The 24944-nt window shown below is 34.0% G+C and overlaps 1 protein-coding gene and 1 pseudogene across 1 annotated transcript; one reads left to right on the top strand and one right to left on the bottom strand.

Moving 5' to 3' along the window:
* The first annotated feature begins 12457 nt into the window (after nucleotides 1-12457).
* Nucleotides 12458-16766, top strand: LOC125647441 (uncharacterized). The gene is made up of 3 exons (XM_048874119.2): nucleotides 12458-12893; nucleotides 15437-15536; nucleotides 15780-16766. The coding sequence occupies exons 1-3, from the start codon at nucleotides 12644-12646 to the stop codon at nucleotides 15781-15783; spliced, it is 354 nt and encodes a 117-aa protein (XP_048730076.2). The 5' UTR covers nucleotides 12458-12643; the 3' UTR covers nucleotides 15784-16766.
* Nucleotides 16767-20729: 3963 nt separating this feature from the next.
* On the bottom strand, nucleotides 20730-23294 carry LOC130052219 (uncharacterized; annotated as a pseudogene).
* Nucleotides 23295-24944: the final 1650 nt, after the last annotated feature.

Raw genomic sequence — 24944 nt, 5'->3', positions numbered from 1 at the left:
ACAAACAAGTTGGTCGTACAGGGGTTTCAGCAATCTCGGTTAAAGTCAGCATTCCGCAAACTCTATGGTAGTTATAATGATCTAGTTTGCCAATACAACCTATCATTGGGTCAAATGCTGTCTGACGCGTTTCATACCAATTGTTAGGTCGTTATTGGCACACTGATTTTGACTACAGATAACTCCGTTTACCCGGGAAAGATATAGGGCTCACGGCGGGTGTGACCGGTCGACAGGGGATGCTTACTCCTCCTAGACACCTGATCTCACCTCTGATGTGCCCAGGAGTCCGTCCATGTTTGTCCAACTCGCTATTTTGTATTGTGAGTTATGAGATTGGTCATTGTTCTTATCTTTAACCTTAATATAGATATATTTGTCGGGTCAGAACCCAGAGAAAAGTGAATTTCACATTAACTGAAAGTGACTGTCGACATTTCTGACTAACCAGATAATGTGCCCACTTTTTGTACATGTGCTTAAAGATCTATATGATTGAACGTAAAGGGGAATTCATTACATGACACTTATGATGATTCCTTTGTTTTTATATAGTTATTCAACGGCTATGATTCCTGTAAGGATTCGGGTTAGAATAGGTTCTTAGTACCGCTTGCTTGTCGCATGAAACGACGGTCCTTCGGATGATATCGCAAAACTGAGGTCCAGTGTCACAGCAGGTGTGGCACGATAAAGATCATCCCTACTCAATGGCCATTAACGCCGATCATAGGCCTAAATTTTGCAACCCTTCACCGGCAATGGTGACATCTCCAAATGAGTATGAAAGGTGAAGATAACGAACAGTGATCAATGAAGATGAAGATAACAAACAGTGATCAATCTCAGGATTCCTATAATCAATACAAAATAGAGAGTTGGGCAAACACGGACCCCTGGATATATCAGAGGTGAGATCAGGTGTCTAGGAGGAGTAAGCATCCCCTGTCGACCGATCACACCTGCAGTGAGCCCGATATCTTGATTAGGTAAACGGAGTTATCCGTAGTCAAATCAGCGTGCCAAGAACGTCCTAACAATCGCTGAAACACGTCAAACAGGATTTGACCCAATGATACAGTGTAGGTTGTATTGGCAAACTAGATCGTTATAACGACCCTAGAATTTGCGAAATGCTGACCTTAAACGAAACTGTTGGAACTCCTGCACCCTTAAACAAGACTGTTGGAACCCCTGCACCATCGACTTGTTTGTCAGTAGCCTGCTTCGTTTTAAAAACTGACCATAAGCTCCAATAAACAATACTAAGATTTTTCGGGAGGGACGTTAAACAATATGTTATCAATCAATCAACGCGAATGAACTAAAAGAACGTTCAGACTCTCATTTTGTATTCACGAAGTAATGAATATTGTCATCTTCATTATGGGGCACTAGTAACGAAAATAGAAACATCAACAAAGAAACATAAAACAAAATGTTTGAACATTGTAATTCCAAAGGATTTATAAGATAATTAGCTGTATAGATGTATATTAATTCTGGATTTTAGAAATATATTTTGTTGGTAGAATTAAGCACTAATTGTATCTATATATGTATACCATCAAATTGCAATATTAAATCTATTTCAGAAATACATCATGTCACGATGTTCTGTTGGAGGTGGGTTTTTTTTGCAGTGCTGGTGTTCACAGTGGTAGGGTTATATTACCTAGTCTCCAAATCCAATTGTGACAATAACATCCACGTTGCAATTGATAAAGTGCCTCATGATGTTCCTGCATAGGAAAAACAAAATTATTTGCATGTTAGAACATGCGGGCTTGAAAAGAGTCCATTTGTTGACAAACTTGCAACACTGAAAAACATTTATGGAGTGAAACCTGTGTTTGAAAATACGAGGAGAGACAAATGCAAGAACACAATAGAAATGAGAAATGTTTTTCCATTTACAAGAGATAAGGAAATTATATTCATGAAATGTTTCAAAGAGAACGCATATCCAAAAGGAGTTCAGGAATATAACCGCTATTTCATGGTCGATTTGACATCATACTTTTTCTCTTATTTAAAAGAAAAGTCCAACGGAGTTATAATTGAACTGGGTGGTCACAAAGGTAGTTTGGCTAGGATGATAGTAGATCAAACAAATGTCAAACATTATGTTGTATTAGAACCTGTGAAGTCTTTCTTTTTAGAATTACAGAAAAACGTTAAAAAGCTTAATTCCAATACAATTTTCCATGCTTATAATTTTGGTTTGGGGAAGGATTACAAAAACCTAAACGTGGAAATGAGTGGGGTTGGAACATCCATGTTCTCTGAAAGTATGGCAGGAAATTCACCAACAATAAATATCGTTAGTGTTTACGATTTCTTCATTCTTCTTGGAGTAGCCTGTGCAGATGTTGACTTGCTAACCATGAACTGTGAAGGATGTGAATTTGAAGTGTTGGAGACTCTTGCTTCCTCCAACCTCATTGAAAAATTTATGCACATTCAATTTCAACCGCATTATTTTGTACCGAATCTTGGGGATTATCCTTGTAGATACTGCCGATTGCAGCAGCTTTTATCAAGGACACACGAACTAGCATATCGATATCCTCAATTATGGGAATGTTGGAGACGAAAGAAAATCTGATAATTGCATAATTATGATATACAAAATTCATGATCAAGTCAGTTTACTCTTATTCATGGTTGCAACTAAATGTATGTGTCCAACTGCTAGAATGTTTTTCTTCAATTTTAGATGACAATTTGTATCGATTATACGAGGAGAACTTTTAAGATGTAGGATTTGTTTTTATCCTTTTGATTGCACAATAAAATATATACAATACAACCATATTTTTGCATATCATACGTGAGAGTAACTTTAACATACTGATAGTCAAATTTCAAACTTGTGGTAAAGGTTTGAACAGTGTGTCATTTAACTACGGAAACGATGAAGTCCGGATAATCTGTTAGCACTCTCAATAGACATACTAAAAATAAACTACATATTGTGGGATTTATTATGGACAGGGGATGCTTACTCCTCCTAGGCACCTAAGCCCACCTCTGGTTTGTCCAGGGGTCCGTGTTCGCCCAACTATGTATTTTGTATTGCTTATGGAATTCATGAGATTGATCACTGTTCGTTATTTTTTTTTTTCATTAGTGGTATTTTACAGCTGAAGGTTCAACAGAACATTATTAACAAGAAATACATTTTATACAAATTCTATGGGTATTGAAAGCATTGCCAAAGATGAGACTACGAGAATGTAGTCATGACAATTATAAACTTCTATAAAATAAATTCAGCATTATGGTACTTTACCACAATTTTGTAACAAATACCTAAGTGGTAATACATCAAAAACATTCTGATTGCTGACAGTTATGCATAACATCCAAGATAATTCACTGGAAATTAAATGAATCAACACAAATCGGTATGCATACAGATGATGTTCCAGACGACAGCTTGCTAGCATGATATCATCAAATATTATGTATAAATCTGAGTGTACTATAAAAAGTGGAGGAGGGGGACAGTTGCCCAATATCTTTACTTTGCATGAGTGTGAAAATAAGTTACGTATATGAAATAAAAAAAAAATCTGGGGGTTTTACTACCGTTTTCAAACTATGTGTAGGGTCCATAGAATTTTGTACTTTGTGCTGTGATAATGAATAAAAGGAACGAAAAATGCGTTGATACATTTTAATGATCACTTAGCAATATATCATCGCTCTAGATCTCCGTCTAATGAGTCTAATAGTTGAATGCATTACATTTACATCCTACACATGCTGAACAAAGAAACCATTTTATAAGACTATTTCTTATTCATATTGAGCATCCTAAATAGCATTTATTTAATATATTCAGATATAGTTGCCCGTGTTTTAATCTAAAGAAACATTAATCACTGAAAGATTGAAAGAGGGTGTTGCACAAAAGCGGGAATTTTACCTAATCGGAGCTCCGTGCCAACATTTGTGACGTAGAACTGACCTTCATTCATATTTATACTCATTGCACATTTGCCATTTAGATACCTGAAGGATTCCCCAGTACTAGGGACAAGCCTAATATATTGTATGTGTCAATACATTATACATGTAGTCTAAAGATAAATTTTGAAATCGTGAAAATTAAATTGTCTTCTTTTTTCCCGAGTATCAGATACAATGTATACGGTTACATGTTACGAGTGTATCAATATTTGATATTCTATACTACTACAGTCCAAAAGCTCTTATACTCGTATGTTTTATTTTCTACAACCAACATTTGGCAACTGTAAATGACTCTGGCCACAAAACAATATATGGGAAGTTTAATACGCATTAATAAAATTCAACATTATTCAAAGTACATGCATTTGTAAAAATTGATTCAACATAGCAATTTGCTACTGGAATACATATAAACTCAAATTGTTTAATGGTTATTTACCTCGTTTGGCCTTAAAGTTTTTCTTCCAAAGCTTTGCAAAGTTCACAACAGTTTTTCGTAAAAGGCACCATGCCTTTGTCAACAACTTTCATTCAGAAAAACATACAAGTTCTCGTTAGTAGACTTGACTATCAAAACACAGGTATTGCATGCCGTATTCGGCGTGTTTGTTGAGAGTCTTATTCACAAACTAAACAGTGTCCAGGTTGGAAGCTTATTTCAAAATCGGAACATGGTAATAAACAGCGATTTGACATGAAACATTTATAAAATCTAGAAACGTGTTTCAATTAAGAAAAAAAAATTAGATGGAAAAGAAATATGGAGAAAAAAATATGTTCGTGAGGGAGTCGAACCCGGTCGTTTAAAAAATAGAAAACATCTTACAGTAACATTTAAGAGTCGACAACCTTATCCACAGAACCACGCAGTAGACCATACATTACTGAGGAAAATTAACGTACAGGTGAAATTGAAAATAATACTAGTGAAGTCGTTTCGATTTTTTTAAATTTGCAAAAAAATGCCCTCGTGAAACAAAATTTCAAAGCGACAGTTTTTTAGAGGAAAATTCGAAGAACGTACTTATTCTAAATTTATTTTGTTTCACGGAGGCACTTTTTCTGAAATTCGGGGATACCCCTCCATTTTAACGCTAAAAATCATATAAATCGCTTATTGCTTGATTTAAACTCGAAATATTTTGGCTAATTTTGTCAATAAACGTCTTTTAAACTTATTTTTAAAAATTATTGAATCAAGACATACGTTCCAATTGGTTTTATCATATATTTGAATAACTTAAATATTTCGATCTTTCATGCAACACCTTTAGCGAAATTAAAATGAGACGTGCAACACCTTCTTTTTGGGGATGAGTTTTCTTGATCCGCACAGTCCGCTTTACCAGTTCCGCTAAATGCCCGGTCCCACTCGTCGAGGAAATTCGAACAGTTTCATCCTGACATAAAACTGCTTCTTGAAACCAAATTCCTTGCCGTGGTTTTAACTGTCATTTCTCTATATTTTTTCAAATAATATTTGAAATTATGTAACATTATTACGATAAAATTTACTAACCAAGTATATGATGTATGTGCACGTTCTTCGAATTTTACTAACCAAGTAAATGATGTATGTGTATCTGAACTACTCGGTGATTCATGTAATCAACGAAAAACGAATTTAAGATATAAACGCATGGATACATGCGATAAATAAAATATAAGGTCCAATAAATGATAGAGTTGATCATAAGTATAATATTTTTATCGCAAGTAAAGCTTCAATAAAGGTTCTACAATCAAACATTTTATCGGGACAGTATAGCCTTAAATGTATATAGTCTAACGTACGTGTAGTTTCCAGAGGGATGCCGATAGCTTTTGACAATATAATGGCCCCGATTCTGCATTTCCAGTATTTTACGATTTCGTACAGGAAAACAAATTAATATCAATTATTACTTTGTATTGGGAATGAGTCCTGTAAACAAAAATAGGCAGAAAAACTCGTGAAAAAGCACCCCCCACGCACTGATTCTACGTGCCTGTTAAATCATGGTACTTTTAGAACAATGATTTTAATTACTTTTACTATGTTATATGTCTTAATTAAAAGAAAGAAGTTTTGATTATTAACTATTATGAAAATATTCATAAATTATTTATTATATTTCATTTTCTATTAAAAATTGGATGTACATGTTGTATTGGATCCGCCGCTTATTTTAACCTAGATTAACCTCCCTGTATTTTCACAAATATAGATCCCCCCAATACTTCATTCAGATGTATTGAATAAACTAATTGATTAAAAATTATGATAAGTCTTTACGAAATATATTATATATTTATACTAGCATTGTTACACGCATGTATAATCATTTCTTATTGCAAGCAAAAATGAAGAAAAATGATTTATGCAAACATTCATAATTAAAGCAATTTTCACATTGTACACAACCTTCATGCACATATTGATATCAGCTGTACAGACAATTCCTCTTACGCGATATTTAAAAAGACATTAGTTTTCGACAGATCGTAAACCTTGCTGATAGTTTTTTTTTTCATTGGAAAAACTATCTTTTGATGCAAATTTTCCTTTAATTGAAAAAAAAAATCTTCCAGCGAGGCATACGTAATAGATGAAATATTGGCTCAAAGTTACAAAGAAGGGGTGAAATTCCGGAAAAATCAAGTACATTTATGAGTTTGAATTTTAGTTGCAAATTCATCAACATCTGGTTTCCTAAAAATAAAGTGACATGTAATTTGAATAAGTAGCTAGTCTAGATTGAAATCAAACTTTAAGACAGAAAAAAATGGTAAAAGACACTTTAGATTTCAACCCAAGCGTAGGCCATTACAGGGTGTTCGTGGCTCGAGTTCTTTGTGGGATACCAATACAACACATCTTAGCAAACCGACACAAATGCAACACCAAACAACAAATTTTTTTTTTCAATCAAAAATTTCGCTGAATTAAGGAATGAGTTATGATAATAGTAATTCATTTCAGAATAGTCACAAAATCACAGTTCACAGTCACAGTTCAGTGGCACAAAATATTTTCATATACTATGAACACAACGGTACGTATGGAATCAGTTGACTTGGTGTGCTCAAACATCACATGACTGCGAACAGGTAAGCCAAGTTAGCAGTCATCCCACCAATCAACTGACAAACGACCAACCTCGCCTACTAACAACAAAGGAACCAGGATTCACTCTACCATAAAATATTCAAATCTCCTTGTCAGTTGTTGAGGACTACATTTCCCAAATCATCTGACTGAACACCATTAAGCATAAAAAATTGTAATCAATATTTTCCCATCAAATCTGGGTACTTAATGCAACTTGAAGACGGTCCATCTCCATTGCTTCATTATTGTGGGAAATGGGAATACCTCCACTTTCTGGATGTATTTGGGGGTCAAACCAAAAACAGTCTTGGAGAAAGAACTGCTTAACCAATTGCAGATAGCTACGAAACAGTGAAATTAATATCTTTAGCAGAGTGTTTTTCACTCCAATAGCATCGACCCCCCCCCCCCCTTGTATGGGAAAAAATTCTGAAATTGATCAGATATCAAAAGAATGAAAATTAAATAAATTATATTCACCAATTTCAAACCAGAGTACACCGAATCCCCACCGTATACACAATCTCCAAAACCACATTGGTTCCACCTTACCTGGAGCAAGAAGCCATGAAATAGTGCTTAATGATGGATGGCCCAATAAACTATACTGGAACATCAAAGGTTTCTGTAATACGTTAAGTATGTAGAAAACCGGCAACAAACTTTATATACAAATTGATGCCATGACAATAAACCACGATAACTACGTACTTATACCTTAATACAATGCAGAACCACACATACTTACCATATCCACCCCAGGTATACATGGGCAGTTATTGGACTGTACACCTTATTATGCGTATCGAATATATGACTTAATGGACACTTTGGATTTCCATTGCCTAGCTTCCATAAAGGAATTTTAGAGACAAGGAAGCTAACCGCTGGTAAGACACGAAATATTTTACACAGCAATGGACGCAGCGAATCTATGGACTTCTTTTACCATCCCATACTGTATTCGTATTTTAACTCCACGGGGTCATAACTTCGCGGATTATCATTTTAGGTATAAAATTCCACTGAGTTACATGTGACTTACTTGATATTAGCTTACATACTTTGAGTACGCTGATATGAAATTACACGGCGTTTATATGACTGCGGACCTCTTGGAAATAAATGCTTTGTCAAAGTTAAAAAAAAGGTATGATCCAAATGTACATCATCACAAGTTTGAATTTTGCCTTTCACTGAAAACTAATAGATTCGATAAATGACCTAGAGGCACCAGAGGAGGAACCCTACTTGACAACTACGCCACATATGACTGTATGCTTTACCCCTGGTGGTCAAAGTTACATGTAGGGACAACCAAACTCTATCAAAATTTTTAGAAATGAACAGATCCTTGTTTCATAAAATATTTTGATATTTCTAATAACTGAGTCATCCAATATAAGGGGCCTCCGTGGCCGAGTGGTTAGAGCATCGCGCTCGAAATCACACGGCCTTTCATCTCTGTCGGCGCGGGTTCGAAAGTTACCCCGTTTACTTTCGGAAGGTCGGTGGTCTCTTCCCAGGTACATTGTATGTGGGTTCTCTCTTCCACCAATAAAAACTGGGCGCCACCATGTAACTGAAAAATTGTTGAGTGTGGCGGAAAACATCAATCAATCAATCTACTCGTGACAGGCGTTGGCACGTTAATAACCCTCACTGTTTCAAACATGGGTACTAAGCATAGATCTGAATTTATGGTGCTTCATTTACTGATGGCGTCTCAATATGAGTGAAAGATTCTCGAAGGGACGTAAACATACAAATAACCACGCAACCAATCTTGTGGAATTGTGGCGGATAAACTCTGTTAGTGTCAAACTTCAAAAAGCTGTCGCTGTTGTCAAGATTGTAAATCTGCTGCATTATTGTGACCGGTCGACAATAGATCTTTATTCCCCCTAGGCACCTGATCCCACCTCTGGTATGTCCAGGAGTTCGTGTTTACCCTACTCTTAATTTTGTATTCTTTATAGGAGTTATGAGATTGGTCATTATTTGTAATGTTCACCTTTTCATGATACGCTAGATAATTATGAGTTTAATTACTGAAATATGTCCCATTCCATTAGTAGGAAAATCACCGTGAGATACAATAGAGTTTCACGCATGATAAAAAGATGGCTTAGGATGAAACTGTACAGTCAAAAGTTAGAAAGTGAAAATAGGACGGGACATTTAAAAGATCTCCTCCAGATTCAAGAAAACAGAAAACCCGAAGTTTGTTAGAAATATTGTATTCAAGTATGTTCATACCATGATCCCCAGGGGCAGTATAGGGCTACTATATGGAACCAAAATTAACATTGGTTATTTTAGAAGTCTTTAAAACTTTTCTCAAGAATCACAAGACTACAGACTTGGCAAATAAGTTGATATGGTAATGTAAATTGCAAATACAACCTGACATTAGATAAGATGTTGTCTGACATGTTTCACACAATACCTGATCAAAATATTTGGCTTACAGCGGGTGTGACCTGCCAACAGGGGATGGTTACTTCTCCCAGGTACCTGATCCCTATATCTACATTAACTTATTTGCCAGCAGCCTGTCTCGAATTAAAATATAGTTCTACTTGAAGCAAAAAGAAAAGTTTACATTTGAGGTTTATTTGCTAGAACAAAACTAAAGTGGATAGAACACGGAGAAAAACCTAATTTTTTTTTTAGCTTAGCTTAGAAAAAAGAAACTACATGTATGTCAATAAAACTGTAAGCAAGCTTGTAACTGATAATTGTATTGTTACATCCCAATCTGATATTTGTCAGAAATTGATTTTTTTTTTATAAGACACTGTACTCAAGTAATGACTATAATTTACACGATATGGAGTTGGATATCATCGTAGACGCTTGCAATGTAAATGTTCTAAATAATACTACTTCAAAGGAACTTGAAGGAATCATCTCCAGAGAGGAAATCCTTTCAATTCTTAAAACAATCCCTGGAACTGATAGTTTTTCTGTTGAATTTTACAAATTCTTTTGAAATAATTTAGGATTTTTTTTTAATTAACATCTCTTACTTATGGTTTCTTATCTGTTGAATTATAAATTACACAAAACAAGGAATAATTTCTATACTTCCTAAGGAATATAAAACAAGAGATTTTCTTTCTTTTTTTAAAATGGCATGCAATTTTGCATCTTAATTTTTGTTATAAAATTGCCTCCTCCTGTATAGCAAACAGAATTAAACAAGTTTTAGACCATTTAATCCATGACATGGGTTTCCTTCAGGGTAGATTCATTGGAGAAGCACTCGTGTTATATATGATGTTATCCCCAGCATTTTTGAAAGACATAAACCAGGTATCATCTTGTTTATTGATTTTAAAGTTTTTTATTTTAATTTTGGTGCAGACTTATTAAAATGGGTTTCTGTATTATATAGAAAAGCTAAACTCTGTGTTTTTACAGAATGACCTCAGATTTCTTCTTGATAGGACGAGGTTGTCGTTAAGGGGACCTAGTCTTTCCATATTTGTTTAATCTGTGTAGAAATTATGGGACTCATGAATAGACAGAATGAAAACATGAAGGGGATAAGGATAGAAAAGAATAATGTTTGTTTACTCCAGTATGCATATGACATGCACAGTACTGTTTTAGATGGTTCCGAAAAAAATCTTAAAAGTGCATTTGATTTGCTTTTCCAATTTTCAGGATTGAAGCCCAATATTCATAATTGATTGATTGATTGTTTTCCGCCATACTCAACAAATTTTCAGTTATCTGGTGGCACCAGGTTTTTATTGGTGGAAGAGAGAACCCAAATGCAATGTAACTGGTCTCTATCGACCTTCCGAAAGTAAACTGTTGCGAGCGGGATTCGAACGGCGCCGACCAGAGGTGAGAAGTCGCGTGATATTGAGCGCGATGCTCTAACCACTCGGCCACAGAGGTCTCTTTATATTGATTGATTGATTGAATATTGTTGAATTGCTCGAGAATATTTCACTCATATGGAGACGTCACCACTGCCGGTGAAGGGCTGCAAAATTTAGTCCTATGTTAGACGCTTATGGCCATTGAGTAGAGTGGGAGCTTTATCGTGCCACACCTGCTGTGGCACAGAACCTCGGTTTTTGCGGTCTCATCCGAAGGACCGTCCCATTTAGTCGCCTCTTACGACAAGTAAGGGGTACTGAGGATCTATTCTAAACCGGATCCCCACAGGATGAGGTCCTTTCATAAAACGAAGGCTATTTGGATTGTTTGAAAAGCTGGTTCTAATGAAACACAGTGTGGCAATACTGGTCTTAGCTGGAATACACAACCATTTATAATTCTCGGTATTCATTACATATACAGCAAACCTTGAAAATATGGAACAATTGAACTTTGATAACAAATTAGAAAAGATTCAGAAAGAGATATTACAATTGTCAAAAAGAAAAGATTCCATCTTTGGTAAAAAGTACATTGCTCTCAAAACTCACTCATTTACATGTATATGTACTTAGCATTCTGCCTAAACCAAGAGCACAATAGTTAAAAAAAAATAGAAACTATCCTATTTAAATTCATCTGGGATAATAAACCTCATAAAACAGCCAGAAAAACACTAGAACTACACTATGAATATGGTGGTTATAAAATGATTAATTTAGACATTGTCATAAATCCCTGAAACCCTGGTTTAATAGAATGCTAACTTCCAAATCCTTGTGGACTTTGTTATTTACAGAAATTGCAGGTTGCGAAGTTACACAAACGTGTCATTTTGGAGTAGGCTATATCAAACAAAAATTGAAAACAATTTCAAATTCCCTTTTTTTGGGAAGGAAACACTATCTTACTTTGTAGACTTTGTTACTATTTTTACATCTGCAAAGAAATATAGCATGCTTTCAGAACCATTGTGGTACAATGACAGGATTAAGGTACAAAATAAATTCTTTTTAATGAATCTCTATTTCAAATGGGAATCCATGTGGATTCAGATTTATTTACAAGTTAAGTAGCAGTCCACGTAAGAATCATGCAAAATGAAAAATAAGTGGCACAGCTATAAATTTAAAATCTCTTGAAAAATTTTTAATTTTGAAGAAAATCATGTTTTGTACTTGATCCAATAAAAAAATTCACTTTGAATCCTTCTTAAGATTTTTAATCGACTGAAATGATATTCGGTTTCAAAAATATTTTCCCGTTGTTTTCTTTATAAAGAGCACCAATGAAAATGGTCATAAAAATTAATTATCGGACACTGTCATTAAAGATTAATAGATACATAAGTCAATAGTATGGACAGTAAAAGAAATAACAAACATCATTTGGAAACATGTTTACAAATTAAATACAGATTTTTAAAAACTACGTACGATCTAGCAGATCGACGATTTTATTATCTCCCTTTGCTAACTCTTTAGTGTTAAAGATACGATTGTTTGGGGAAACATGACAACATGTCATACGAGTTGGCGGTTTGAAGACAGACGATGCCGTTTTGTAACATTTCTTTATGGACAAATACTCCATGTGAAGAAGTATGTGAATGACTAAAAGAAATCGGTAGCTAGATATTTATGCTCCTTAAACAAATCACATTGCGGGAAATCCATGACGCAAGGCCCGCCTGCGCCTGTGTCTATTTTCACAATCACACGTTGGAATTTTTCGGTTGTTTCATATCATCAGAGTTCTTTGGAGTGGATGAGGAATACTACATGTGTTTTCCCAGATCACTCGGTCAGTTGTATTGGATATACGAACCGGATATGGGCATATATCATTAACATTCGGGATGAGCAACATGCTTGTGGAAAAATGCTATGGCCAGTACAGCTGGCCAGTATGGGTGGCGGTGCAGGTAAGTTTGTATGAATAAATCATAAATGTGTATTGGTTACTTAAGTTAATTTCACCATACTCTTTATTTTAATCATTCTTTTGCTTTGGACCATCTGTCGACTAATGAATATTATAAATAGTATCAGGGGGGGGGGGGGGGGTGAAAACTATGTAAAAATATTATACTTTAAAATGTAGGCCATTTTAGAAACACTTCTGTTTTCCCTCTGCCAACCAGTGGTTGAAAGTAACTTTTTCTTCCACAGACTAAATCAAAACACACCAGCTAAAATGAAACTAATGAATCATTGCTCTTTTTTCATGTTATTTCAATGAATGATTCAACAACCCTACCCCCACCCCATGATTACTGAACCTGGTGGGTCAACAGTTACAAATTGTTTAGACAAGTCAATGACATATGCCATATGGTGATATGTTGGGGTATCGTGATCCTCACAACGCTAATCTAACACATGTACTGCAGGTTCAAATTTCATAACACATCAGGGTTGTTACTAGGGCTTTTTAAAGATAAGCCCCAGACTTTTTATGAGCAGCGTCAATCCCATGAAAATTCACAAGTCCCATGAATTTTCATGAGTCCTTTTTGTATCTGATTTTTGAGAAAAGTACAAATGTTGATTCCACATAGTTGTTAATCATGATGTCATCACAGTGGGAATTCAAAATTAATGATTTTTTTATTTTCTTAGCCATGGAATAATAATTAAAATAGGAAACACTATTTGTGACACCTGATTCTATATCAAAATCCTTTTAATTTTCTTATAACCAGTATATATGCATTTTTTTAAAATACAATCACAACCCACATAGTTGAAAATACATATTAAAAGTGCTCTTCATTAGCTAATTATTATCACATCAAATATGAAGACCTCAAGAATATATTTTAGTTAATTTTTCATCTGTTTGTAGACTTTTCAAAATTTAATCCTTTCTACAGCCATTGTCAGTCAATCTAGCAAAATCATCCTTGAGAAAAGGGGATTCAAACTTGTTCAAATTAAATGAAGGGTCATGCTCCCTTTAAAGGGGAGATAATCAAGAAATATGGAATATTTACATGACTAAGTAACATGTTATTTATGTCTCTGATCTCATATATGATTTCATATCACATAGATGAAATTTAAAATATTTACCTAAAGTCCTTCAATTGATTTCATAACTTTTTATTAAAAAATTCCATTAAAAAAGCAATTGAATTATTCATAAATGACCATTGAATGAACACATTTAAAAAAGAAATATGTCTTTATTTTAAAGAATGTATTTTTAATGTATCATGTTTTAAAAATTATTAATCACTTTCATTTAAAAGAAAAACTTAGATTATTTCATGAAATAAGAAATGATAGTAAATTCAAATGTAATTGAAAAGTAATGGTCATTACTGGCATTTTTATGAAAGTAATGCATTATATTACAATTACTTGTAATTCAAAAATGGGTGCATTACACATTACACCCCATTACTTTAAAAATGTAATGATGACAATGGATTACACATTACCATTATCCCAGGTCTGGTAGGAGGTTCTTTTTTAAAATTTTCTCAAAAACACTGAGCCAGAAAAGTTAAAATTTACATGTGACTTCCTTAACATAGTGTAGATTCAATCACCATAGGGGATCAAAGTATACTGGAATTTTTTAAAATAAATCTTCATAAAAGACAGGTACTACTAGTAGTCGGGTTAAACTCATAGATATTGCACAATTTATGTTTGTTCAAATTGTGGTCCTAGAAAGTATGGTATGGGACAATAATTGATCTGAGTTTTATTTGGGTATATGTATGGAACATCTTTAAAAATATTCGTCTCAATAACAGATGACCATGATTAGGGTAGCCATATCAATATGCATGCATGAACAGGTTTTCAAATTTCTGTATGTTCAATTCTGGGTCCTAGGGGTAGGGGTGAAACACAATTGGAGATTTATATTAGACTATTCAGAAAATTGATTGAAACAAATGTTTAAGACAGTGTAAGTGTCACAGAGCCACACTAAATCATACTATAATACCAACATTCCTAAGTTCATTTGAAGTTTTTTCCCTCAGTAAAATGAACCCTTGGTTTATGGTGATTCAATGGATCATAATTTACATTTATAGGACATATATGCTTGACAGAAGATCTTTAAAAAAGATGCTTTCTCAATAACAGCAAGATCATGTTAGTCATATTGGTTTTGAGGCATCCCCATGTGTGAATTCAAGTAGGCTATATCGCAACTTTTTGGGCTAGATTTGGGTCTCAATATAGGGTTACAAATTTTCATGGGAATAAAGATTGGAAACAAATCTTTTAAAAATCACTACAGCAGGGTCAAGATGACTCGGGTGAGCAATGCAACCCATGAGCCTCTTGATGGTATTTTAGGCCACAAAATCAAAGACAAAGGTCAAATCAATCATGATATTAGGAAAATATTGTTCAATGTCTTTAGACCCCTTTGTTTGACAACAAATGATGAGTTGTAATTAATTTCGAAATATGTTATATATTTTCTTCTTCTTCAAAATAGGTGTTGTACTTCAGGAAAAGGGGAAGCATATTTGTTGGAAGATGGATATAGAAAAATTGGAGCATGCACTAGACTTCTTTAAATCCTGCTTTTTTATCAGGTACACAATGAATTATCAACAATGCCAAATTGTGTCTTCATCCAATGGATATGATTAACATTCATTGAAATAACTCGCACTGTACTCTGAAAAAATACATCCCATGATTACCCAATGTAAAATAAATTTTTAATAGCAACTGACATACATTTATGGAAAATATCTGTTTCAATGAATAGGCATTTTTGACATTGTGCAATTTTTTTTAAAACAATGTCTCTGATCCAACAAAACTATTTTCAGGTAACATCATTGAGTACAAAAGAAATGTACCTTCACAGTAGACAACTTATAACCTTTCGACAAGAAATTGGGATTGCCTGCCATGCAACCATTGTACATATATGAATTTACCAGTCCTGTTGTGAAGAAACTTATTTCATCCTATTTTAAGGGCCATGTTATTTAGGATTTTAACTATTTGTCCTGCATCACAAGCTTAAAAAGACTTCATAATCTGGCTGCAGATGGAACTGCATGGTTTGAAATCCTCATAGCAATTATGAGAAGCATGGAGGCCTATAAACCAGATAATGACAAGATATCATAGCTAGAGGAGTACCAGGAAAATTTACTTGCAGCAAAATTGTACATAAAGAGAGACTCACTCAATGTAGAATAATTATAACGATGCAGAATATATATTTAGAGAGAGAGAGAGAGAGAGAGAGAGAGAGAGAGAGAGAGAGAGAGAGAGAGAAAAAGAGAGAGAGAGAATTATATGGTGATATAATTAAACTCATTGTCTTCAATGGGTATGGCATGTCAGTAGAGAATCATGATTCATATGGTGATATTTTTCAATTATATACTCGTTTCAGTGCAATGGCATTGTACAAATAAATATTTTAAGTGTTGTTAGGGAAGTGGTTGCTATGGTGATATGTGTAAACATATTGTCTTCCATGGGTCCGACATGTCAGTAAATAATTACATGTTGATATATTTGTATTATATTCTCATTTGAAGCAATTGAAATTGTACAGTTTGAAATGTTTGCTTGTTGCTAGGGACAATTGGTTGCTATGGTGATATAGTTAAACCTGATGTCTTCATTGGATTCAACATATCAGTAGAAAATCATATCTTGGTATATTTGCATTAGGTTCTCATTCCATATAACTTTAAATTTTATGTACGTTGCTAAGGAAAATCAGTTGCTATGGTGATATGGTTTAAGTCTGATTTCTCCAATTGGTCTGAAATGTCAATAAACAAAAGTGAACCTTTATGATTTGTATTTATTTTCAGTTAATAGAATCATTTCAATGTATATATTGCAGATATTCTTGTTTTATTGTGTTGGAAATGGGCCTGAAAGAGTTGCCTACCAACCATTATTATGTGCATTTCCGACTCTTTTGATTTTTATTTTGAGTACACTTAGTATTGATTGTTTAGAAAATATGTATCAAAATTTGACACTTTTCGGATAACTAAAGTAATATGTATTTAAAATACCTTAAAATTGTCAAATTTACAGAAAATTTATAAATATTAAAACAATGCCTATTCCAAAGTCCTCTACATATACCATATAATAGTATTTCATTAGTATTGTACATTTTTATATTGAAATAACCTTTACCTCGCCTAAATAAATTATCATTATGTTTGAAAAATTATTATTTTCATTTTTATACAAATTTTAAGAAGTATGTATTTCTCCACTTTACAAAACCCAATACAGTGGTTGCTATGGAAACGCAAATGCTTTAATTTATATAGCAACCATTGATGCACAATGTTTTTACTCTGCATGTCTTCATATATCATTATTATGAAGAGTTATGGAAAGTTTCATGAAAATCCAAAATTATCAGTATGCCACCTTCTGCATGATTCTTACGTGGACTGCTACTTAATTGTTTTGATTACATATAAAAGCATAACAACGTTTCTGTAAAATTTCCTTTCACTGTATATGAGGGATTTAAGTAGGCTATTTTGCATACAATACCAGAAGTGAAACCTCTGGATCCCACTTTAGTGGTAAGACCAGTTCGTCATAAATTTATAAAAGTTTTATGTCAAGATAAGAAGGGTTAAAGAAGAATATATGATTTCTTTATGTCTCAAGTACATGTTCAACATTAACCTGCTTGTGAGAAAGTGCACTAATCTTTTAACACTTTGAGATGATTTTAACTGGAAACAAGTGGATACTAATCTGAAATGCTTGACGAAAGACACAGCCTTAAGTGGTTCCAGTATAGAATTGTGCATGGAATTTTGGGAGTAAAAATATTTTTCAAAGATTACTGACAACCAACTTTGTACACTGTTCAAAGGACCAGTGACCATTAAACACTTATATTTTGATTGTAATAATCTTAGAATAATTTGGACGATTTTATCCGGGAAAAAATAGGCAAAATAGTTATGTTCAATGCACGGAATTTTTATACTGGTGATGTAGATAAAGATGTTAGTTTAAATGTGATTATTTTATTAGCTAAGGTAATTCCACCATTCTAGAATTATAGGTTAAATCTTTTATTTGATTGTTGATTCTTCAAATAATATATTTTAATAAGAAATAAAAATGATAAAATAAGAATGTTGTGGTATTAATAAAATTGCTAGCACAATATACTTCTTATTAACGTCAGAAAATTGCAATTTTCTTTAAACAGCATTATCAAAATTTCACAAAAACTGGTTGTAATGATATAATAGTATTCATAACTATTTCATGAAACTGTTTCTTTAGAAAAATATACAAAAAGTTGGTTTAAAACAAAGGAAATCTATCGCATAATGGACTTGACCAATAATTTCATGAAAAGAGTTATTGCCCTTGAATTCAATATTTTGAAATATATAATTGATTATTCATATATAACTTAAACTTTTGAAATATTTATGACGAACTGGTCTTACCACTAAAGTGGGATCCAGAGGTTTCACTTCTGGTATTGTATGCAAAATAGCCTACTTAAATCCCTCATATACAGTGAAAGGAAATTTTACAGAAACGTTGTTATGCTTTTATATGTAATCAAAACAATTAAGTAGCAGTCCACGTAAGAATCATGCGAAGGTGGCATACTGATAATCTTGGATTTTCATGAAACTTTCCATAACTCTTCATAATAATGATATATGAAGACATGCAGAGTAAAAACATTGTGCATCAATGGTTGCTATGGAAATTAAAGCATTTGTGTTTCCATAGCAACCACTGTATTGGGTTTTGTAAAGTGCAGAAATACATACTTCTTAAAATTTGTATAAAAATGAAAATAATAATTTTTCAAACATAAAGATAATTTATTTAGGCGAGGTAAAGGTTACTTCAATATAAAAATGTACAATACTAATGAAATACTATTATATGGTATATGTAGAGGACTTTGGAATAGGCATTGTTTTAATATTTTTTATAACTATTGAAAAAGACTCCAACAAAATTTATGTTCCTGTCATGCATAATTCTTATTAAATCATTGACTTTGCAAAATCTTATGACGTCACAGAAGGGTGGAAATACCTTAAAAATATATATTTTAAATGTCAAGAAAATAAGTAGCATTATATTTAATAACGTCCTTTCATATTGCAAAACTTATACGGTACCAATTTTGATGCACCAGATGTGCATTTCGACAAATAATGTCTCTTCAGTGATGCTCTCTAGAATTATTCATCAGAAAGGAAATTGTTCTGGGCTGTTGTTTTCCGCTGAAAAAAAGGGGGGGGGTGTAGTAGAATACAATCCTTAATAAGATGTTTTTGTGAAACACAAATGCATCAGATAGTGGCCAATTCCAAAGATGGCCAAGGTCACAAGGACAAATATCTTGGTACCAGGAGAAAGTTCTTGTCACAAGAAATGCTCATGTGAAATTTGAAAGCTCTAATATTTACCATTTAAAAGTTATGACCAATGTCAATTATTTTGAAAGAAGGCCAAACTTCAAGGTAAATAATGTTGGTACCTACGGAAAGATTTTGTCATTAGAATTGTTTTGATGTTTTCCGCCACACTCAACAATTTTTCAGTTATCTGGTGGCGCCCGGTTTGTGTTGGTGGAAGAGAGAACCCAAATACAATTTACCTGGGAAGAGACCTCCGAAAGTAAACTAGGAAACTTTCTCACTTACCGGCGCGAGCAGGATTCGAACCCGCCCTGACCAGAGGTGAAAGGCCCTGTGATTTTGAGCGCGATGCTCTAACCACTCGGCCACGGAGGCCCCTTGTCACAAGGAATACTCATGTGAAATATCAAAACTCTAGCATTTACTGTTCAAACGTTATTAGCAATGTTAAAGTTTAAGACAGAATGACAGACAGGTTAAAAACAATATGCCCCCGATCTTCGATCTCTGGGGCATAAAAATATAAAATATTGTGTTAATGCACACTCTGCATCAAGGAAAATCATGCTTGAGTTTTAGACACATTTTAAAATATTCCAGTCAATGGGTTGGATGAGTATGAGTTACCGCACCTATACTGGATTCCTAAACTTCATAAAAATCCTTGCAAAGATACATTGCTGGATCCAATCTTTGCTCCTCACGAAAATATTAACAGTTGTGAAGGAGAAACTTCAAACGTACTGTGCGACTACATATTATAATTATTTTATTCATTTATAAAGCGCAAAATTACATAATAGTTTCTATCACTGCTTGAAAAACTGCCTTTACAAAGGGAGTAAAGATATTGTAAATACTTTATTTACAATAGCTTTAAGTGTATTTAATCACATTTACTTAAATAAGAAAAAGATGGTAAATATGGTCTTTAATTACCTTTACTGGGAAGTAAATTTTTGTAATGGCCCAATTTACAATACCTTTACGAAAAAATTAAAGACCATATTTGCTCAAGTAAATGCAACTTTACAAAAATTTAAAGGTTGTCTTTTTCAATGAATTTACAAGAACTTAAATATAATATTTACGAGAGTAAATTTATGTTTACAAAAAGTAAAAGGTCGTATTTACCAATGACTTTAATTTAAGTAATTTTTAATAAAGAGCATATTTAATCAAATTTAAAGGTGTGTAATTTTTACCATTAATATGAAAATCTGTATACTCCCCTTTGCAGATTTTATCAAATTGCAATAAATTTCTTTATACAAAAGTATATATTGTGAATGAGGAGTTCATATCTTAGTACAAGACATTTCTTGTAGAATCACGTTTTAAATGATCTGTTGAGATAACAAAAGCTGCATATTCAAATATCAATAGTCAATTTATTAATTTCTATTTTTCACAAATGTATGATTATATACCACAATAACGGTGGTTAATATACATGGACATGTATAACATATAAAACAAATTGTACACAATAAATCATTGATATTTCAAACATGCTGGGATGCATAACAAAATATTTTTGATATATTTTATGATAGAATGCATTATCTTGAATTTTGTGTAAATATATGCTTAATTTGAACAATTCTTATTGTATCAGTGGTATCAAATTTTGTTTTAAAAGAATTGAACTACAAAGGTCATTTTCTGAACCTAAAGATCATAATTGAAATTGTCTTCGAAAAATTTAACAGATTTGAATGACTGCTGCAGAGAACTTTCATCCGCAAATAATCTGTATATCTGCAATATCATTAACACATATATATATAAAAACAACAATGGTCCCAATACAGATCTCTGTGGCACTTCAGATTCAAAGACTAAATATGTGTACAAATGAAAAAGTGGTGTTACAAAAAAGAAATTGCATATGCATCACATAGTCAAAAAATAAAAAAAATATTACATGTTAAGAACATATTTTAACATGCAATTCACATGTTTAAAGTCCATGCATGAATAATGTTCAATTTAGGAGGCTCTTCTTCTCTTAGAGACAAGCTACTTTTTTGGACAATAACCTCTTGCTACGTGGAGGACATGTCTCTAAATATTTTTTGTCCAGACTTCCTTTAACTTTCTATAATTCCTCACTCTCCCAGGAATATGGATGGGACACAAAACCATCATCTCCCTCCTCATCACTGCTCATATATTTGTGAGCATTTGGTAGCTGGAAAAATGTTCTAACTTTATTTTTCTTCTCCTCGGACCATCCCGTCTTCTTCTCTACCGCAACAAGTCTCCTCTTCAATTTCTGTCCAAAAAGATATGTTTTAAATTAAAGGAAAAAAATAATTGCAGTTACCTTCCATATTTACCCAAATCACTTCAATGAAACATTTGTTTTGAATATATTTTTAAATACATGGGCACACAATCAAGTACTCATATAGACACCCTTTCATCAACTTCCTTTTCTTTCCTCAAGTGACCTAAACCATTTCGATAATCTTCATCCAGTGTCATCAAAATCAATAATAATGTTCTAAGATGAGCTTTAAGTAAAACTGTATGATTACTGAGCTAAATTGAATTTCAAGTTTACCTCTTTCTTTCTTTCATATGTTGCTTGCCCCTTTTTATTTAACTCTTCTTTATTCTTATTGTGCCTATTGTTGGCCTCCTTTTTGGATGTAAAATATCTTTTAATGGCAGCTAGAAAATAAAAGATGCTGAATAAAAGATCTTGCACAAAATAATGTAAATATGTTTCAAAATAACTAATTATAGCCTTAGTTCAACCTACGATTTCTTTGTAATTTGCGGGGGGTATACTGGAATTGGGTTTTCCGTCTGTCTGTCCGTCCGTCTGTAGACGCAATGGTTTCAGGGCTCTAAAGCATTATACTTTCCACCTACCGTCACCATATCATATATATGGACTACCCATGGGATGAAGATGTTCCCTATCGATTTTGGGGTCAAAGGTCAAGCACACTGGACATCGAAGTAGCAATATGGTTTCCGGGCTCTAAAGCGTTATCCTTTCCACCTACAGTCACCATATCACACATATGGACTACCCATGGGATGAAGATGTTCCCTATCGATTTTAGGGTCAAAAGGTCAAAGGTCAAGTGCACTGGACATTGAAGTAGCAATATGGTTTCCGGGCTCTAAAGCATTATCCTTTCCACCTACAGTCACCATATCAATCATATGGACTACCCATGGGATGAAGATGTTCCCTATCGATTTTGGGGTCAAAAGGTCAAAGGTCAAGTGCACTGGACATTGAAGTAGCAATATGGTTTCCGGGCTCTAAAGCGTTATCCTTTCCACCTACAGTCACCATATCATATATATGGACTACCCATGGGATGAAGATGTTCCCTATCGATTTTGGGGTCAAAAGGTCAAAGGTCATGCGCACTGGGCATTGAAGTAGCAATATGGTTTCCGGGCTCCAAAGCGTTATCCTTTCCACCTACAGTCACCATATCATACATATGGACTACCCATGGGATGAAAATGTTCCCTATCGATTTTGGGGTCAAAAGGTCAAAGGTCATGCGCACTGGACATCGAAGTTGCAATATGGTTCGGTTTGTCATGCCATTTGTTTTTTACACTTAGAAAAGAGGTAGTTTATACCTATTACCAACACCCTTTGGGAGATTGTGGTAAGCGGGGGGTATTCTTAGTGAGCATTGCTCACAGTACCTCTTGTTAATTCTAAATTAGGACAAATAAATAAACTTATAATCAACGTTTGCTTTCTCATTGGTAATAACTGTTGAACCATAATGTAATGCTTTTCAGATTAAATATAAATTGAAATCTGTTAGATTTAGCAAAATTTATAACAGCATTTTCATTAGTACCATCTATGACGTCAATTCTTTCATCTGGCGCAATCCCTTGTACACTGTTCCTCATAAATACTGTCAGTGGTACATTTTCTTCATCCATGAATCTACAAAATAACAAGATAATGGACAGATATCTTCATTTGAGAACATGAACCTCAAACCCAGGCCTGGTCAAGTTAAAAAATAGTATTGCATAAAATTCTCATTGAAGGAAAATCACATGTCCATTGCCTTGCCAGGGTGAAATGGTTATGCAAAGTAAACGAAACAGTTTGACATTATTTTGGGAAACCAGTTGAAGTTTGGAAGGCCAATATGTATGGATGTGAAGGACCTGCTAGTTTTATTCCCATTCAAAGAATAAAATCCAAATTTGTATATGCTTTTGAGAACTTTCAAGGAATTAACACAATCTTTCTTATACCACGTGAAAGATTCTTGTGACTTTGATATGCATGATATGAAGCCGGACACATATGTTGATCTGGATATATACAGACACAATTTGACTACCCAAGTCTGCTCATTACAAAAACTTGTGAAGTCGGGCACATGCAGCTGATGTGTGAAGCCGGACACATAGGTCTACATATACATGCATGTACATCAACTATTTGATTACATCAGTCTGCACATTACAAAAACTTGTGAAGTCGGGCACATGCAGCTGATGTGTGAAGCCGGACACATAGGTCTACATATACATGTATGTACATCCACTATTTGATTACATCAGTCTGCACTGTCATATTACAAAAACTTGTGAAGTCGGGAACATGCAGCTGATGTGTGAAGCCGGACACATAGGTCTACATATACATGTATGTACATCCACTATTTGATTACATCAGTCTGCACTGCCATATTACAAAAACTTGTGAAGTCGGGAACATGCAGCTGATGTGTGAAGCCGGACACATAGGTCTACATATACATGCATGTACATCCACTATTTGATTACATCAGTCTGCACTGTCATATTACAAAAACTTGTGAAGTCGGGAACATGCAGCTGATGTGTGAAGCCGGACACATAGGTCTACATATACATGTATGTGCATCCACTATTTGATTACATCAGTCTGCACTGCCATATTACAAAAACTTGTGAAGTCGGGAACATGCAGCTGATGTGTGAAGCCGGACACATAGGTCTACATATACATGTATGTACATCCACTATTTGATTACATCAGTCTGCACTGCCATATTACAAAAACTTGTGAAGTCGGGAACATGCAGCTGATGTGTGAAGCCGGACACATAGGTCTACATATACATGCATGTACATCCACTATTTGATTACATCAGTCTGCACATTATAAAAACTTGTGAAGTCGGGAACATGCAGCTGATGTGTGAAGCCGGACACATAGGTCTACATATACATGTATGTACATCAACTATTTGATTACATCAGTCTGCACATTACAAAGATGAAGTCGGGCTCATGCAGCTGATGTGTGAAGCCGGACACATAGGTCTACATACATGTGTATGTACATCCACTATTTGATTACATCAGTCTGCACATTACAAAAACTGGTGAAGTCGGGCACATGCAGCTGATATGTGAAGCCGGACACATAGGTCTACATATATATGTATGTATGTACACCACTATCTGATTGCATAAGTCTGCATATTACTTGTGAAACCGGATACATTGGTCTACATATATACATACATACACTCTATGATCATTTTAGTCTGCACATTACAGAAAAATGTTTGCATAGCAAATACTATT

Source organism: Ostrea edulis, chromosome 1 (assembly GCF_947568905.1).
Source record: "Ostrea edulis chromosome 1, xbOstEdul1.1, whole genome shotgun sequence".
NCBI classification, from domain to species: domain Eukaryota; kingdom Metazoa; phylum Mollusca; class Bivalvia; order Ostreida; family Ostreidae; genus Ostrea; species Ostrea edulis.
Note: the sequence above shows the minus strand (reverse complement) of the source record. Positions and strands in the feature narration are given on the sequence as shown.

Coding starts and splice junctions, on each gene's coding strand:
- LOC125647441 (XM_048874119.2), top strand. CDS start 12,644: ATGACGCAAGGCCCGCCTGCGCCTGTGTCTATTTTCACAATCACACGT. Junction 12,894..15,436: donor CAGTATGGGTGGCGGTGCAG/GTAAGTTTGTAT, acceptor TCTTCAAAATAG/GTGTTGTACTTCAGGAAAAG.